The 19,917-nt window shown below is 32.0% G+C and overlaps 1 protein-coding gene across 3 annotated transcripts in view; it reads left to right on the top strand.

Moving 5' to 3' along the window:
- LOC118187986 (uncharacterized) overlaps positions 1-19,917 on the top strand; it is a 56,807-nt gene that overhangs the window by 17,077 nt on the left and 19,813 nt on the right. For all 3 annotated transcript variants that reach the window (XM_035358301.2, XM_035358303.2, XM_035358302.2), the window contains exons 4-11: positions 5,422-5,572; positions 10,946-11,090; positions 11,627-11,667; positions 13,339-13,417; positions 13,504-13,649; positions 14,956-15,105; positions 15,192-15,308; positions 15,530-15,597. In XM_035358301.2, coding sequence (XP_035214192.2) covers positions 5,422-5,572; positions 10,946-11,090; positions 11,627-11,667; positions 13,339-13,417; positions 13,504-13,649; positions 14,956-15,105; positions 15,192-15,308; positions 15,530-15,597 — 897 coding nt within the window. The remainder of the gene's footprint in view (positions 1-5,421; positions 5,573-10,945; positions 11,091-11,626; positions 11,668-13,338; positions 13,418-13,503; positions 13,650-14,955; positions 15,106-15,191; positions 15,309-15,529; positions 15,598-19,917) is intronic.

Here is a 19,917-nt window from a genome sequence, read left to right as displayed (position 1 = left end):
TTTATGTGCATACTGCAAGGGGGGAGAAAGCCTTAATTCAAAACCTGTTTTAAAGCAGTAAGTAAATAAATAAAATACGTTGCTTTTATAAGCATCTCAAAAAATAGTGTTTTGGCTTCTAAAAACAAATCCTAAGCATCACATCATGATAGATAATAATCTTACGTAAGAAGAAATATCTGATAAGGAATACATTCTTTATATTTATTTGATAAAAAAGATCAAAACATATATGCAACACCACATTATGAAAAATCCTGCGAATCATTACAACACTGTAAGACATTGATTAGTAAGGTAAACATCAGTTGATCATTCTTTCACAGCAATAAATTTTTCATTCAAAATTCTTAAAAATATGCCAAAACAAATTTACGATTGGTGCTTAAGATTTAAGATCACACAAAAGTAAATTTGATTTAGCAGAGCTTGATATCTTCTATAACATAAAAGTAACTGCTACATGATGGAAGTTTTTTGTGAACAAAATACAAACATTTTATAAATACCTTAATGTGTAAACTTCAAATTTATCCAATAATGATGGAAACAATATATATGTAAAATCTGAAATTTATAATAGGTGAAGGACTTTGCATTATTTAAACAATGAAGCCCCACTTCTGAAAGGTAGGACTTGGATGAGACATATAGGACATTAAAACATATTATTATATTACTCAAAATCATTACTTTCAATAATACTGTTCTTTTGCTTACTTAATGCATATTCCTATGTATATATATGTAAAATTTTAAATTAAGCAAAAAAGTTTTTTTAGTTTAATCCTGATTTTGAACAAACCTCTGTGGGCTTTGAAGGCAATCAAATACAGGTTTCTCTTTTTTAGGGGCAAATCTGAAGAAATGAGACCTGTGTCTGATAGGCCTCAAAATCAGTAATTTTAATCAAAAACTATATCAAATTGAGGTTGCTTTTATGCCTCATTTTAAATATGATTATAATAATAAAATACACATTTAATTATATATATATATATAACAGCAAAATTTAAACAGTATTATGAATTATTATCTATTAAAAATTTCAATTTTTAATCTATTTTTAGGCACTGAAATTAAAGCTTATCATATAATGCCTGAATTTCAATATTTTGATTTATTTATAAAACACATTAGTTCATTTTTAATATGAAACATTTTTTATGAAAACTATAAAACTTAAAAAAAAAAAAAAAAAAAAAAAAAATACATTTTAAAAACTGCATATCATTGAATGGTAGTTTGGTAAACCCAATGCCTTTTACATGCTGTGGGGTCAACAGTTGTGTTGGATTAGGCACATTAAACAAGGCTTTAGTTTTTTAAACCCATCTTTCCTAGAACATTCAAACTGATTTTCTTCAAAATGCACCTTCAAATTTAACAAAAGCATGTATGAAGTTTAACATTAAAATCAAAAGCACTAGTATTTAATTACAGTTGCATGTACTAAATGAATTTAATCACACTATTAAGAATGAAATTTTGTGAAAAATTTTAACTTTTATATGAAAATAGGACAAAATTAAGAATAAATAATTAAGTTTATGAAGATTCCTGAAGGACACAGAATATATTTACCTTACTATACAGAATAACCTAAACAATTTATAATTTATGTTATACTAACCAATTTTTAACACTGGCGCCAACTGATATATTTGGCGACAATACATCAGAATCAAAATACAGCATACGGCTTTAATTCACTATTCGTACAGTAAAATTTAAATAAAAAAACGCATATTACAATCCCAACCGAGACAAAGTTTACATGAAATGTAGGATACAATTTTACAAAGAGTATAAACTATTAGCAACAGTAAAATACAGTATTGGCGATATTTTGCTGCACAAATGCACAAACATTCCACAATTGATTTAATATTTTTAAAATCATTTCAGCCTCAATAAGTGACAGCTAAATGAAAGTACACATTTTGAAAAAAAATAAGGGAATTTTTCTAATATTCTATGGAAAAATACGAAGCTGCACTTACCTCACAAAAACACGCTCCTGCGACCGAAATCCATTGATCTCGACCAGAAAAAATTACTTCTTCTTCGTCTTTTTTTCATTTTTTGCGAAACAAAACATCCTAAAGTTATTTCTAGACTGATTTAAACAATTTGCTGCAGCACATCTATCCATATTTCTCAAAATCAGGTCGAAACGATCAACAAATATGTCAACAAAACGATTCTGAACTAATAGCGAGTAGCAATAAAGTCAGAATAATAGAAATACTAAAATGCCTGTTTATGGCATTTTATTATGAAATTAGCTGCGTAGCATTGGGAATGATTGTTACATCCTTCACTACTTTCACCCATTTTATCTGGCTGCACAGTTTCAATAGAATTATAAACAAACCTTCCGTCTTATCCGTATGCCACATGGCAGCCATACTGATCAGTCGTGATGTCACGCTGTCGATCCTTCCTCGGCTTCAATTTTGTGACATCATGCTTACTCCATCTATTCTAACCTCCTTGGTTTGTACATTCTTATATTGCAGGAGGTTCTGCCAGACAAGCTGAATGATATTCCTATGTCTCTGTTGACACATTCGATTTCAGCAAACAAGTTGGAACACATCTGCTGGCTACTTTTTCTGGGCGCTGGATTGGTTGCAGTGGACCAATAACATAGTCACCATAATCACCAGATCTGTCTCTAATTGATTTTTTAAAAATTTGTATGGTTTTTTTTAAAGGACTTGGGTCAATGGCAGAAGACTTAGTTGGAAGAATTGTTATGGCAGAAGGATGTGTTCGAGGTACACTTTGTATCTTTGAGGAGGCACAGCATCGATGCATCTGGAAAAAACTTTGAGCATCTCCTGTGGTGGTCATATACAGTCAAAAGTCATTAATTTGGACACCCATAATCTGGAATGATCTATAATCTGGTTATTATAATAATAATCCAGACCGCAAAGCTACAAAATTTCTGCACAGGCGTCGCATTGACGCATGCGCGTAAGACTGATGCCAAAGCAAAGTTTAAAGTTGTAAAAATAAACTTTTAGCAAGAGTAGCAATAAAAGCTCCCTAAGGTTATGTGCTGTGCAGACATTGAAGACAATAAAAGGTTTTAAAATTAACCAATTTATTAACAATACATATATAAAAAAAATAAAATAAAAACACAATGAATAAATTTAATCAACTTAAAATTTATAATAAAACCATCATCAAAAATTTCATATATTAAATAATATTTTACCTGATCTCCAAAATACTGGCATTCAATACGCGAAAAACATATCCTAAACAGAAATTATGCGGTTTTAATAAAATTAGCTACACTATCAATAAGTCCATGCTTAATGGTCAAGAAGGCAGCTGAAAATTAAATTAAATCCTTGAGAGCACTTAAAACCGGCCAAACACGAGGAATCACGGCTTAGAAAAACATCGCCGCTAACTTGTGTTAAATGCTGCCTTCATGAAGAACATAGATGCCGCCCATGGCAGTCACTCACATCGTAGCTTCTTTTGAGAATCCAAGAAAAGTCATCTTGTAGACTGGAACCACGGAACTTATTCAGGAAAAGTCATCTTGTAGATTGGAACCACGGAACTTATCACCGGACTGCACGCATCGCAAGACGTCTTCCAATAGGGGCTGGAAACTGCACACCAAGGAGCCAAGAAACAGGAACTAGAAGGCATGAGCCAGAGCGATGCGAGATACTTATACCAAAAGTAGACATGACGTCATCTCACTGCAACCAATCAGCTATCGGCACGACTCGGCTTTTCAGATGACGTAACATCAAGTTTCGTTTTTGCATCTTAATTAGGCTGAAACAGTCAGTTCTTAATAAAAACAGCCACAGTGAAAAACGAAGTAGAAGTAACTACTATATCCATTTAAAATAAGAACTAAACTAGATAAATATTTAAAGGAGGAGAGATGATGCAGAAAAAGGGTTACAATAAGTCGTATTTTCCAACAAAGACCTTTACGGCTGCGAATATGCGTGTGCGCATGTGCAAAGTACGTTTACGCATGCTCGTTTAATGTATAACGGACGGTATAAGCTAAGCTAAAATTATCTAATTCAGTTAATAATGCAGATTGCGTTGTTCCTTAATCTTCAAATTGGATCTGGCTTATTATTTTTTGCAGACTCTTAGAGCAATTTTATAAAAGTAAGTTTGAACTTTCGATTATGTCAAATAGAATTTCCGATATATATTTACTAATATGTAAAGGATCTACAAAGCGAAAGTATGTTTCGAAGTCCATTAAACAAAAAGTGGAATTGCTGCAAAAAATGGATAAAGTCCTTTGTTTATCTAACCATTCTGAAATCTGTTTATCAATTTCACGCTGCTCTGCGGTGGGGAGGGGGCGAATAATTCGCTTCCGATAGTGAAGAAAGTGACACAGAAAGCGAAGAAAGTGACACAGATAGCGAAGAAAGTGACACAGAGTTTATGAAAACGAAAAAATTTCGATTGACAAATTAGTCGGTATTCTCGACACAGCAATTTATAGGACTTGAACAGCGGAACTTTATAACTGAACAAGAAATTATGTCTGTTTATAGAATTAAAGAGAAAGTATTATCACATAAAAAATGAAGCAACTTAAACAACTTACATTGAAAGAAATGTTTAATAAAGGAAACAAGTAAATATTAAGCTTTTTTTTTTGTAAATTTTGATATTCTTTAGATCATAATTGTTCTTTATTTCATAAATTATGGTTTCATATTTTTAATTTTATAATTTCTGCATGCCATCTTACCAGATTTAAACTGATGATCTATAATCCGGAATCGCCGAAGTCCCGACGAGTCCGGATTAACGACTTTTGACTGTATTTGTAACATGTGACTAATATAAATAAGTGATCTGGAATGGTTTTGTTTCTTGTCTTTGTATTACGTATTATTTTAAATACCCTTAGTAGCTCTGGATAACATTTGCGACCCTATGATCCTATGTGATGTTTGATCCTTGATGTATGCCTGATTTGCCATGTCATTTTGTAAATGGTTTTTGAATCATCGTGTGTAAACCATTTGCCTATGTGATTAAATCTCATCAAATATGATTTGCTTTATTGAATAAGACAAAAGCAAACATATACATCATTCTCTTCATAATTCTTACCTTTTGTGTTAAAAATTGTTTGGAGGATTTTTTTTTTAATTGCTTATGCATCAGAGCTTGACTTCAGTTGTTTAGGATTTTTGATGCCTTTTAAAATCTCCCCATAGGCAGTGTAATTTCTCTTGAAAAATGTGATTTATGTTAATTACTCTCTTGTGTTTCAAATCAGTATTATTTTAGCAGCATATATATTTCTATTTGTGTATGCATGTAAGCATGTATATTAAACATAAAAGGTATTAGTTGTTATCACTAGTTGAAATATTAAAATCTTTTCTTTTCTTACAGACCTGAGACACATGGTAGAGCTGCTGTTGGTGTTGATTCGGAATTGGCCACTCTTCAGGCTAATCAGATGATAGAATTGCTTTCTGCTGAAAATACTGCTCTGAAAACTGAATTAGATTTGTATTACAAAAAAGTCTCCAAATTGCAAAAGGTAATAATGATTTTTTAATTGTATGTTGTATAATTAAAATGTACACACAAATGACAACAAATGAGTTTCTTTGATATCTTTATATCAAAATCTGAATCCTCTGAATGTGTATAATGTACCAATCATGTGTTTATGCATAAAGTTGTTATAACTTAGCGTTTTTCAGTTTGTTGTCCCCAAAAACCTGTCCTGATATTCTCCTTTATATATATATATACACACACATGGAAGATATAATGGCATACGATGACTATGCATCCAAATGATCAGTGACCTAAAAATTAACAATTCTAAATTTGGTGTTCTTCCTAAGTTCATCCTTTCTCCCAAATTCGAGAACGTTCCAAATTACATGACACTGCTTGAAAAAGGAAATTAAAACTAGAACTAATCAATCGTGGCTTAAATTCACATTTGCACCTATGCAGTATAAATACTGCTTCAAGCAAGTATGCATCCCTTTTTTCTCCCACTCCATTTTCCTAGCTTCCATCACTGCAGAAATTCTCTCTGCTGCTTTGCTTATGCCATACTTTAAAAACCTATGTACATGGAAATTATTGTATTCTCACTGATTAAAATAACTTGTCTGCAAAAGAGTGATTTAATATGCATAAAAATAAAGTTTGTGATACTTCAAGCTCAGTTGTGTTGACTGCGTCGTCATGCCTTTACTCTCAGACCATGTCTCAACCATGTCTACAGCCAGAAGTTAAAAATACTGGATTACTATTATGCATTAAAAATGGTACACACATATATATAAAGACAAAAAATTAAATTCAGATTAACTGTTTGTACCACACTACAGATGAAAATGTCAGAATTTGAAATGGCAGTCTATCACTTTTTCTCCAAAGACTTCAAAACATTTGACATTTTATGAATTTATTAATAGTATCTTGCATTCATCAACTAGTATACGTCCAAAAAACAGCTGTGCAATAATTCGCAGGCTCATCCATTTCCTTAAGTGAGTACCAACTGTATTTTTTAATTAATGAAGTAGAAATTATCCGAACTAAAAACTTTTAAATTATTTTTTAAAAATCTGAAATTTATCAATTAATTAATATCAAATTAAATTAATTTTAATTACTTGTGTTTTAAAAATATATTGGTAGTAACATACACTGAAAAAAAATTGCTTTTCAAGAGGACAACATGTACACATGAATGCACTTCATAATTAGAATGTTGTGAGGTGGTCCACAGAGCATTCTAATTATGAAAGTGGTCCCCACTTGAAAAAAGTTCAAGAAATGTTATAACTCCTCTAAAAATAAGATTTTATCATTTTACGCAATCATAGGTGTCATGCAAAACTTCAAACATTATCATCTTATTCAAGTCAAACAACAAAAATCAGCGTTATATTTACAAAATTTTCACAGGACTAGTTTCGATGGTTTTACCGAACCACCATCTTCAGCTGCAAAACCGCAAATGAACAAGATAGGAAATAATGATTAGATAAGATAAGAAAGCCTGGACAAGAATAAGCAAGTGGCGCTATCTGTTGGTGAAACCAGAACTAAAACATAATTTCTTTAAAGGCCGAAGGCAAATTTGGATTAGAATTAGGATCGTTAACTAGAACAGAAAGATTTTTATGAATGTGAAATGCCTCTAGAAAATCCAGTTCTCCAATGGAAGATGTTTTTTGAATAATTTTGGCAGCAGAAAAACTGAAAGTGTGGTTTTCGGACCAACAATGTTGAGCAACAGAAGACTTCTGTGTTTCCTTTTTCTAACATATGCCTCATGTTCCTTGACGCGAAATTTTAAGACTCTCCTAGTTTGGCCAATGTAAACTCTGGTAAGGAATCCTATAAATACCCCAAGAATTCATATCCGGAATGGGGTCCTTGAGTATGGAACTGGGAATTTTATTGATGGGAGAATAAACAACCCGAAAGTTAAATTTCTGCAAAATATGTGCAACTTTATAGCTAATTGATGGAAAGAAGGGAATGAAAACATAATTTTTATAATCTCCTAAAACAAGAGTGTGCCTTTTAGTGTGTTGAGATGAGAATTTTTTAACTGCTTGATTAATAATGTTGGGTAAAAACCTTCTGCCAATAGCTATTGCTTTTAAATAATTTAGTTCTTTATTAAGGGCTAGTTTGGAGGAGAAAACTTGAAGAGCACGGAAAACATAGGAATAAAATGAAGCTAACTTTTGTTTAGTCGGATGACATGATTTAAAGTGTGGTGGAAGGCAAACCAATGAAGGTTTATAGTAAACCGTAGTACTGAAGTTGGATGTGTTACGTGTGAACAGAATGTCGAGAAACGGAAGAGAATTGCTAGTCTCAAGTTCAAAAGTGAACTGAATAGCAGGATCAATAGAATTCATTGTTGAAAGAACTTTATTTAAATCATCTTGATTACCTTCAAACAGAGTAAAAGTATCGTCTACGTAGCGGAACCATGCCGGGAAGTTTAAAGTTTCAAACAATTTTGATTCATAATAATGCATGTAGATATCAGCCAGGATGGGACTGAGGGGGCTTCCCATGGCTAATCCCTCAGTTTGCTTGTAATATTTATTTTGGAAAACAAAATGTGTTTGTTTCAAACAGAGTTGAGTGAGAGAAATTGGCTCATCAATTTCGATGCAAGAGAAATGAAATTCGCGAAGTCTGGTTTCTAGACATCTTAATGCACCCTCCACTGGAACATTGGTGAATAATGATTTTACATCAAAAGAAACCATGAGTAAATTTCTAGGAGAAATGATTTTAACCTTTTTTACAAAATCTATTGAATTTTTTATGGTGTAGATGTTATTGTCTAATAGAGTTAAAAATCTAGAAACTAAATATTTAGCTAAGGGATACGAGGCAGTACCTAAATTTGATACAATAGGACGGAAAGGAATGCCACTTTTATGAATTTTGGGAAGAGCATATAATCTGGCATAATTCGCAACAGATGGGATAAGCGAATGTTTTAAGTTGCTTAAAATGACTGCGATCAAATCTTCACAAATCATAGAACTGCATTATTATGAATCAAAATTGTTTGAAACTTTAAACTTCCCGGCATGGTTCCGCTACGTACACAATACTTTTACCCTGTTTGAAGGTAATAAAGACGATTTAAATAAATTTCTTTCAACAATGAATTCTATTGATCCTGCTATTCAGTTCACTTTTGAACTTGAGACTTGCAATTCTCTTCCGTTTCTCGACATTCGGGTCACGCGTAACACATCCAACTTCAGTGCTACGGTTTACTGTAAACCTTCATCGGTTTTCCTTCCACCACACTTTAAATCATGTCATTCGACTTAACAAAAGTTAGTTTCATTTTATTCCTATGTTTTCCGTGCTCTTCAACTAGCTCCTCCAAACTAGCCGTTGATGAAGAACTAAATTATTTAAAAGCAATAGCTATTGACAGGGGCTTTTCACCCAACATTATTAATCAAGCAGTTAAAAAATTTTGTTGTCATTCTCTTCTTTCTATCAATTAGCTATAAAGTTGCACATATTTTGCAGAAATTTAACTTTCGGGTTGTTTATTCTCCCATCAATAAAATTCTGAGTTCCATACTCAAGGACCCCATTCTGGATATGAATTCTTGGGGGAATTTATAGTATTCCTTGCCAGTGTGGTTTCATTACATTGGCCAAACTAGGAGAGCCTTAAAAGCCTTTTGCGTCAAGGAAGATGAGGCATATGTTAGAAAAAGGAAACACAGAAGTCTTCTGTTGCTCAACATTGTTGGTCCGAAAATCACACTTTCAATTTTTCTGCTGCCAAAATTATTCAAAAAACATCTTCCATTGGAGAATTGGATTTTCTAGAGGCATTTCACATTCAAAAAAATCTTTCTGTTCTAGTTAACGATCCTAATTCCAATCCATCGTTACTTTCGGCCTTTAAAGAAATTATGTTTTAGTTCTGGTTTCACCAATAGGCTGGTTTCTCCACTTGCTTATTCTTGTCCAGGCTTTCTTATCTAATCATTATTTCCTATCTTGTTCATTTGCAGTTTTGAAGCTGAGGATGGTGGTTCGGTAAAACCATCGAAACTAGTCCTGTGAAAATTTTGATTTTTGTTGTTTGACTTCTGAATTAGTATTTATTCGTCGTGTTATTGTGTCTTAATCTTTATCATCTTGTAATTAAAAGTATAAGATTTCATACATAATGAATCCTGTCTTGCCTCAGTGTTTTTTGAGTGTACTTGAAACAATGAAAGATGGTTAAGATACAAAAACACGCCGGACAAGTATTAATTTAGAAGTCAAACAACAAAAATCAGCAATATTTTCTACAGGACTAGTTTTGATGGTTTTATTAAACAATCAGCCATAGCTGCCAAAGTGCAAATGAACGAGGTAAGATAAGAAAGGCTGGACAGAAGTTGCGCTAATGGCGTCATCTGTTGATGAAATGAGAACTAAAACATAATTTCCTTAACCACTTGCGCTACAACTAAACTTCACGGTTGCGGTTCCGTGTGCTATAATATAACAAGCGGTAACGTGTCTCATTTGCGCCGCTCCGCATCTGTGAGTGCTTCCAGAGCTGTAACTCAAGAAATAAATGATCTCATTGTTAGGCTACATGTGCACCACATTATTTTCATTTTTGCGATAAATGCCTATCGACATGGTGTTCACGTTGCTCGCGGTTTGAAACAAAAGCATCTCGCTGTGCGTGGCACATCTTTTTAGCACAAGTGGTTAAAGGCTGAAGGCAAAGATGGATTGGAATTAGGGTCGTTAACTAGAACTAGATTTTTTTAATATGAAATGCCTGTAGAAAATCTAACTTAACCAATGGAAAATGTTTTTTGAATAATTTTGGATGCAGAAAAATTGAAAATGTGATTTTCGGACCAACAATCCTGGGCAACAGAAGACTTCTGTGTTTCCTTTTTTCTAACATGCCTCATGTTCCTGAATGCGAAATTTTAAGGCTCCCTTAGCTTGACCAATGTAAATTAAACCACATTGGCAAGGAATCCGGTAAGTACCCCAGGAATCCATATCTGCAATGGGATCCTTGAGTATAGAACTCAAAATTTTATTAATAATAGAATAAACAACCCAAAAGTTAAACTTCTGTAAAATATGTGCACTTTTATGGCTTAGTTTTAAAGTTTAGAAAGACATGCAATACAATTAAAATTTATAAAGTAGTTTAAAATTATTGGCTTGCAACCCAATAAAAAATATTATTGCTGCAGCAATAATGAGGTTTTCTGCCTTTAAAATAATCAGAGCTCTGAATTTAGTTCAACATTTTAGATGCTAGGAAGCTGAAAAAAAAAATATATTTCAGGATGCTAAATTGAAATTTTAAGGAAATAATGTTTCTGTTTGTAATATTCTACTTCTAAATTTGTTTCAGTTTGAATTGGAGATACAGAAGGTTCACAAAGCTCATGAAGATTTAGTACTTTCTTCAGAAAAGCGGGAGAAATTAGAAAGGACAATAAGGACACGATTAGAAATGGAAGTCATACGTTTGAAAGAACATAATAAAGAATTACGAGGTATATCTTAAAATATGTATGTAAATGTTAATCCTTTTTAATGAGTTTGCATGTGGAGTCAATGTAGTCTTTCGAGATTCTTATCATTTGATGTTTCTTTGAATGTTATATTGTGAGTACAACCCACCACTTACGATATGTGTATTTAAATTGCATCCCCTTTTTCTATCGCAAGGATGCGATTATGTGCATTCTGTAGACTTAATTGCTGAAGATAAGGCAACACACACTAAAAATATCATTTAAACAAAAAATAAATCTTACATAATCTATATTAAATTTCCTTTAAAAGATTGTAATAATCCTCTAATAAAGTAACTTAAGTTGATGTGAGTTTCTGGGGTACATTTTTGTTATCACGACCAGGTTCAGAATTGTATGGATGGTTTGATGTGTTCATGTATGCATGTATATCTGAAACTTTATAAATCATTTTCTGTTATGTGTAATTATGCTTATTTGTATGCAGTTAAGATTATTAATGCGTGGTATTAGCAGCTGTTAAAATTCATCTATTTTTATTTTTTTATTTTTAGAGCATTTAGAATCAGCTACTTCCCATATGACAAAACCAGCTGTAAGTCAGTATTTTATGAGTTTGTAATTACCAATAAATTTTTAAATTGTATATTTTGTTTTATAAAATATTGAAGTAGACTTGTATAAATTTACTAAATATATGTCTGAAATAATAGCAAGGAAAAGCCGGAGCAGTGTTAATGCGTACTTAGATCCATATTGAAGAATTTGTATTCATGCCCATTTTCACAAATTCAGGTGGATGATAAAAAACTTTTTTTTTTTAGAGTGCAGTAGCTTTATTTTCACTTGATAATAAATTGAAAATGATCATCATTTAAATACAAAGAAAGTTTTTTTTTTAGTCAAGTAAAAAAAGTGACTTCACAAACTTGATGTTTGCTATGGATTTGGGTTTGCTGTATTGCAAATGCTTCTAAACTTGGAGATTTATTGCTGGTCACCTACTTTTATTAGAAAGCTAGAAACAATCAAAAAGTCTTCCCCCCCCCAAAAAAAATATTACTATGAGCATAAATAACCCACAAAAAATCATTTGGAAATTCGTGTGATATCTAAATAACTTTTTACATATAAAAGAGTTATTAATAAAGCAGAACAACAGTATTAAACTGGTCAGAAAAGTGGATTATAAGTTGAACAGATAAATTGTAAATGAAAACGTATGGAAAAACATAAAAACTGTGGGATGTCTGTATTGGTTAGACTTCCTAGAGCTAGATTCATATGTCCTGACATGCTTAATTTTAAAATAGGGCAAGCCAATTATCATATTCAATGAATGTTCAAGAAATCAATTGCAAAAAAATCGCATTTGAAATTACCAGTGAGATGTTATAATAAACCTCCACCTATTGTAGGAAAATTTAGGGAGGAGATCATCCTGGTTCATCAGCCATTTCTTCCCACACCTTCTTTTAGGAGGGTTGGATTAGATGTCTTGATAAAAAGTAAAACACATGAAGGCTGTCTGTTTGAGATAAGGTGTGCGTTCATGGTAAACTTTCTAAGGATAACTGTCTTGTGTTACTCCATAAGGAGAACCGTTAAAACTTTATGCAGTCAGTTCATTTAGCCATCTGGCCTAAATTTAGAATTAATTACCAATTTTCTGTAGGCTTCAGCAGCTTGAATACTAGTCATCCTCAGTGATTGTTTATAAGAAAAGCAATGTGTACAATATGGTATATTATTAAGTTACCACATCTTGACTGAATATTTTAAATTCCATTTTTGGATCTCAGATTAGCTTTTGTTTTGGGTCGTACCCTTATTGGGTGAATTTTTCTCTAAAATAAATTTTTAAAATATGAGCAATATCTTCATATTTTATATTAATAAATTTGAGTTTTAATTTTAAATGTTTTTTTGGGGAAAAGGGAGAAAAATAATCTAGTTTTTTGGAGTGGGAAAAAAACAGATGTTATTGGTTTAACATGAAGAGATTTTTTTGGAAGACTTTTTTATGTTTCAACCAAAAAATCCATATATTAAATTTATTATTATTATTTAAGTTAATCAGATTGTACGAGTTACACATGGTATATGAGACTAAAGTTTATTATGCACTTAAGATATAAAAATATGTGCAAATTAATATCATTAATTAACAAAAGTTAATGTGAATTTAGTTTGGCTTTTCAGGCATCAAGCTAATATGCTTTTCTTTGCATTCGTTACTGAACTGATATAACTTACGTAATTTTAGGCTCCTGAAATAAATGATTCTGAATTAAGGAAAGAACTGAGTAAAAGAGAAGTACTCATTGCCCAACTGTTAACACAAAGTATGTGTTTCCTTTCTTTTTTCTATATTTTTATATATTTCTTCTGCATCATATTCCAAGTAGTTTAACTAATTGCTTCTCTACAGCTAAAGAACTGTTGGCTGAAAAAGAACGTCAAGAAATTGAACTTCAAGCACAAAGAGCAACTTTACAGGAGCAGAGGAATCACATTGATATATTAGATAATGCTCTGACCAATGCCCAAGCAAATGTTGTGAGATTAGAAGAGGAAGTAAGTTAACAAATGCAAAGGAATTTTTAATTCATGATACCTCTTCTAAAGCATCTAATTACAGTTAATGTAATTTTTAGCCTGTATATTTTTACAGGATTTATATAGTTAAAAGTGTGGCCCTTAACACCTGTAAAGTAACATGATATGTAACACAATTAATGTTTTCAATCGAAGATGAATAATAGCTATTTACCCTTAGATCATTCATGATATGAGTTATATGGGGAGTTGCGGTGGAGGGGAAGAGTATTTTGGCAGACTGCAAGGGACAAGCAGTGATGTCAGGTAAATGATTGTGTTCTTTGAAGATTCAAACATATTGTATGCAGCCAAGTGGCACCAAATATTAGTGCAGATCACCAAACTGAATAATGTGTCCCTTTGGACAGTCAGTAGATGGTCCTTTGCTTCACAGTCCATCTGTTGACCGTGAATCTTAGTTGCATGAAACAGTGCTCAGCATTTTGCCACTGTTTCTATTTCATCGATGATTGTAAGTCTCAGTTTTTAACTGCGTCATGCTGATAGCAGCCTAAGAATATGGCATTAGCCCCATGAATGTAATTCCATCCTGGCATCCAGCATGTTTAGATGGAACTGTAAAATATCATGTTGGCATGGTGGTAGTCTGGAGTGTTTTCTTTTGACAGTATTTGAGACCTTTGCTGCTCGTACTATGCACCATCAGTGCATCTAAATGTCTAAGCTAAGCACTTTACATTTTTTTTGTTTGTTTTTGTTTTTTGGACCTTCTGGACAGAAATGGAGTGTGCCAGCAGGACAGCTGATTATGACACAGATCTCAGTTGACTACTACAACCTGATTCCAGGAGCATTCTTTTGACTGAAATGATCACTAAGAAGCCTGAACTTCTGACTGAATTCTACTGAACATTTTAGATTACTTTGCTTACTTAGTACTTTTCTAGTAACTTTTCTTGTCAATACATTAAATTGCTTCCCTTTTCCAAAGGATGTGCAATGTTATTTCGTCAGCACTATCTCCACATTGTCTGTTTTTGTAAGAAGTGTAATCCTTCTCTTCAATTTGTGTAAAAAAGTGCATACTTGAATGTCATTGTAGTGAAACTGGAAGAGCTTATTAAATATATCTTTTAGCAAAAAATTAAGAGTAATCTCTTTAAAAAAATTGTGTAATACTGCACGTTTGTTTTCTAGTGTATTTTTATTTCTTTATCATTTTTCAGGTGATGATTGCTACATTTATTAAATTTGCAATTTTTTGCTTTAACACATTTACATGAAAATCCTTCTTATACTATATTTTTCTTTTTCATTTTAGTCTCGTAAAAAGCAGGTTTATGTCGACAGAGTGGCTCAACTTCAAAAAGCTCTTACAAATTTACAGCAGTCTAGTGAAAAACGATTGCAAATGGAAAAGAAGTTGAGAGCTCAGCTAGAAAAAGAAGTTCATGCTCTAAGGTCACAAAAGGTACACAGAACATTTAGCATATATAATTGCTGAGCTCTTTTTTTCTGACCAATCTATTTATTAAATTGTTGCTTTTTTAAAAATAGCAAGGGAAGTCATCTTCTGTTTCCAAGAGTGAACATTCAGAAAGTGTTGAAGGATTGCAAAAAACTGTAATGGAATATGAAGAAAAAATAATAGGTTTAGAAGCTGAAGTTTCAAAGGTATTTCATAAATACTTACACCATTACATCTTTTAAAGCATATATGAACTCTTATTTTATTTGTAAAACACTGTTTTTTCATTATATTGCATAGTTTTATAAAGCTCTCATATTTTTTGCTAAATATTTATTAATTTTTGTTATAATAAAAGAAATTAGGATTTTCTTTGTTTGGTTTTTCATTTTATCTTTTGCTTATTTTGCATGCTTATTATTTTTAGTGGGAACAGCGTTATATTGAAGAAAGTACAATGCGACAGATTGCTGTTGACGCAGCATCAGTTCCTAAGTATGTTTTTTTTATTGAATTAAATCTACTGAGTTTTAATTTAATTAAAAAAAAGTATCTTGCTTTATGTTTAGTATTTTTAGTACCTTTCTTTGTTTTTCGTGTTTTTTTTTTTTTTTTTTTTTAATGATTTTAAGTAGTGCATCATAAAGTCTCAATACTTTTTATTCCATTTTTTTTGCGCATTTAATATTTCTAATGGTGCTTAATTCTTCAGGTGAAGCTTTTTTATATTTTTAATTTCTGCATATTATGTTTCTGAAGGGGGGAGGTAACTTGCATCTTGGAAATCATTGTTGTTTGAAGTAGTTTATTTATTGCTGTTTGCTGCATTGTTTCGATCTGAGATATGTTCTTATATAATATAGCAGTATTTTTAGTTGCTTTACAGAAAGTGGTTTGAAGGTTATTTTCTAAAATTTATAACCTTTTTTGAGAACATAACAAATTGTAATATAGTATAGTGTACAGTTACATAAAGCAGTGTTTCCCAACCTTTTCAATCTTACAGAACCTTTATGACAGTGTTCAAGGAAACTCGGTATCCATATAACAATAATTTTTCATTAGATTTTTTATTAATGATAATTAATGGAGACAAAAAATATGTTTTAGTCATTTATTTTAAACCCCCCAAAATGAAGTTATATGCAGTTGTTGTAATTCTAAATATAATTAGGTATATATAAATACAGTGGAACCTTGAGATATGAGTTTTAATTCATTCCAGCATTGAGCTTGCATAGCAAATTTCTCGTGTCTAGAAACAAACTTCTGCATTGAAAATAATGAAAATCCAGTTAATCCATTCCACACTCCGAAAAATATCAACATAAAAATCAATTTTTATAATATATATCGTGGGTAAATAATATAACCGTAGTTTATCTTTATGATAGCTTCCGACACCGAATCGCCTTTTAACCGCTTCTCGTTAATCCACACCAACAACAGCTTTTCAACATCTAGGAGTTTTGGATGGTGCTTGGAAGTAATGCTAACTCCTTTGGCTACCTCAAGTTTCTTAATTTCTTCCTGCTTCTTGAGAACAGTGCAAATTGTTGATGTGGAAAGGCCGTAAGTCTTCGCCAATTCCGTCACTCTTACACCACGCTTGTTTATGTATGATTTCTTTGTTAATTTCCACAGCCATGGCTTCTTTATTTTTCATTGCAGCACTGTATAAGGCAACAGTCTTCTTGGGAGGCATTGTGAATAATTATTTTCACGTTAAATGTAATAAGCAGTTGATTCACAAGCACTGAAACACTTAGATCAAAGAACACCGACCCCCGAGTCGAGCCGGATCAGGAAATGGCGCCACGCATGTCAGCAGTCTGGTTCACTGCTTGTTATTTGAGTCAATGCTCGTATTTAGAGACAAATTTTTTTCTCGTACTTTCCTTGTATCTCGAATTTTTCGTATATAGAAGTGCTCGATGTTCCACTGTAATACATTTCTTTAGTATAGTGTTTTGTAACAAATATTGATGTGGAATCTGTGCCTATTCTTGGAACATGAATGTTGAATTCAGGGTCTGATTTTCAATACACATATGTTGATTTCATCTTCCATGGAAAGGAGACAATTTCTATTCTTACTGTTAATGCTTGCTAAATGAAAAAAACCTTGTTCATATATATATATATATATACATGGTGAAAAATGTAGCAAAATATTAATTGCTTTCCTATGAATTGTTGGATTCTCACTTCCAGTGGAAATCCTGATTTTGTCCAAAACCATCTCATTTTCTGTGAACCATCCGATTGTAAATCTCAGTGTTCTTTTATAGTTAGGTTTTGAGGCTAAATGAAAGTGTGAGAGAATGGATTCCTCACATCGTATTGTTGGTTTTGTTCATAGGGATGGAAAATAATAACCAGTTTTCTTCCACAGTTCCTCTAGGTGGGATACATTAAAACTTGAAATTTGTTCGTAGCCATCTTCACCTTTTAGCTCTGCCAGTAATTCAAAAATGTTGAGATTCCTTTTTACAACAGGAACTTTCCATAAGGTTTTTTTTTTTTTTTTTAAAATCAACAATCTAGTCACTTGAAGTTAGTATATTTTCTCTGCTGTCTTTCAGTAGTTTCCACTGAGTCAAATGATGAAAAATATCTGCTAAATGATCTAGCATTTGTACCCATGTTTGATTCTCAAGGCTTTTGGCAAATTCTTGTTTGTCGTTTGTTAAAAATGTGTATTTGTTTTCTTCATTTAGCTCAAAAGTCTTATTAAAAACTCTGCCTCTACTTAATCACTAGATTTTAGTGTATAACAACAGATTTATGTGCTTTTTATCCACGTTTTCGTAAGAGCTTTTTTAAATTGTGGAATGAAATGGCTGTCCTTCAATTAAGTAAACCATTTTTATAACGTACCAAATACCTTTTGTAGCTCATTACCAAACGATTTTAACGTCATGTACAAGCACCAGTACAATTCTTCCTGGGGAGGAAAAAAGTTATCTCCAGATATGCACATAAAATATTAAATCTGTTCCTCTGCTTGTTCAAGTAATCCTTTAATACAGAGGAAGTTTTCTTGAGAATTTCTTCCTCATTAATAAATCTTACAAATGCTAGAATATAACATTTGTTCATTAAATCTGTTAGCTTGTCCACTTGAATTGAAAAATTCCCTTTTGTCAGTTTATGACACAAAACCTCTTCAACATCATCTGACATGCCACTGATTTGTAGAATTACTGTATTGTTCGGAAGTGGAATATTTTCAATTTTCCTTACTACATCTTCTCCCAACTACCCACTACCATTTTTACTTGCAGGCGTTAGGTCTACTTACGTGACTGTTTTAAGCATTTTTTGCATATGGAAAATGGGAAATGGACTCGTCAAAAAAGGAACAATGAGCTGTTGTACATTGCTTAATATCCTTGCTCTTCTGTGGATTTCTTCTTTACATGTTATTTCCTTCTTTGTTATCATTTAACTTTATTAATTCATTTAAACATTAAAATGTAAGTTTCTTATAAGGTGTTATCTAGAAAAGAGGGGAACATATTCAGAAGGGATAGTATTCTGTATTAGTTAATTCCTTTTTTATTTGAAATCTCATCCCTGTCTTGTGCTTTTTATATTAACTAGAAAATAATGCATTCCTGATCTGTGCAATAAGCTCTGCTACTAAATAACTTGCTTCCTTTAACTGTGAATGTATTTACAAAAGCTGTACTCTGTGTGTTTTGAGATTTTTAACAGTTTTAAAGTAATCAAAAGATTTATTTTTCATACTAGTATGATTTGTAGTGAGATGTTTGTTCAGTTTTGTTGGAGCCATTGCTGTATTCAAAAGTTTTTTTGTCACAGTTGAGACACAATGGAATAGGACATTCTGGATCAGCAGTTCCGTGTAAAGCCCATTGATAAGCAATTTTCATTTTGAGGATGAGCCTTTTTTCTTTACCTCTTTCTTTATGTCTTTTAAAATTTTGTATGAGATTCTAAATCTTCATCTCTAATCTCTTCAGAATTATTTGGATTTGTTTTGGAGTATTTTCCCATTTTTAAATATTAATATCTCTAAAAGAAATATAAAACAAGAAACAGGACTTAATAAAATAGTAGGTAAAATAATGGCAAAATAAACTAAATAATAAATAAGAAAAATGTGCTAGCACTCTAACCAAGCACCTCATCCTACAGTTCTTGCATCCCTAATGCATACACAGTCACCGTAGATTTTAATCAGTCACAACAGAAAAGCTGTTTTGAACTGTTCAGCTTAGTTCATGCTTAGTTAGACTTGTAGTGCATGTATAGCCTAGCGATGTGGTTTAATGAAAATTGCTGAAGAATAAGTTGATCTCCATCCATTATTTCAAATTCTTTTTAAACAATTTAATTGGTAATGCAAGTATTAAATAAATACAAATAATTGTTGATAGCATCTGAGTGAATCTAATCAAGCATAGCCGAGAAGCCAAATTCAGCTTTTCAATTATCATTGTCTAATTATTCAGTTCTTATCACAGTCACAAAACTTTTCCCCACTGAAGTTACCCGAGTACAACACCCAAATGAGGGGGAAATTTTTTCCCTTTTATGATGCACAAATTATTTCGCTAATTCTTATAGAACCCTGATTGAAAATGCTGACATAAAACATTACTAAAAAAAATTATCTTCTGTCCTTGTGTGTATGTAATGATGTAGTTTTTGTGGAAGATGAAACCAATTCATTCTTTAGTCATGGCGGAAATGTTGTAGAGAGATGTAGCTCATACATGAATAAGATGCATCATGGAAGAAGATAGCTTGAAGATGTTGCATAGATGGCAAGCTGGAGTTGCAGAT

The sequence above is a fragment of the Stegodyphus dumicola genome, chromosome 2 (assembly GCF_044657685.1).
Source record: "Stegodyphus dumicola isolate Sdum_Otavi_A_Nest chromosome 2, ASM4465768v1".
In the NCBI taxonomy this organism is placed as follows: domain Eukaryota; kingdom Metazoa; phylum Arthropoda; class Arachnida; order Araneae; family Eresidae; genus Stegodyphus; species Stegodyphus dumicola.
Note: the sequence above shows the minus strand (reverse complement) of the source record. Positions and strands in the feature narration are given on the sequence as shown.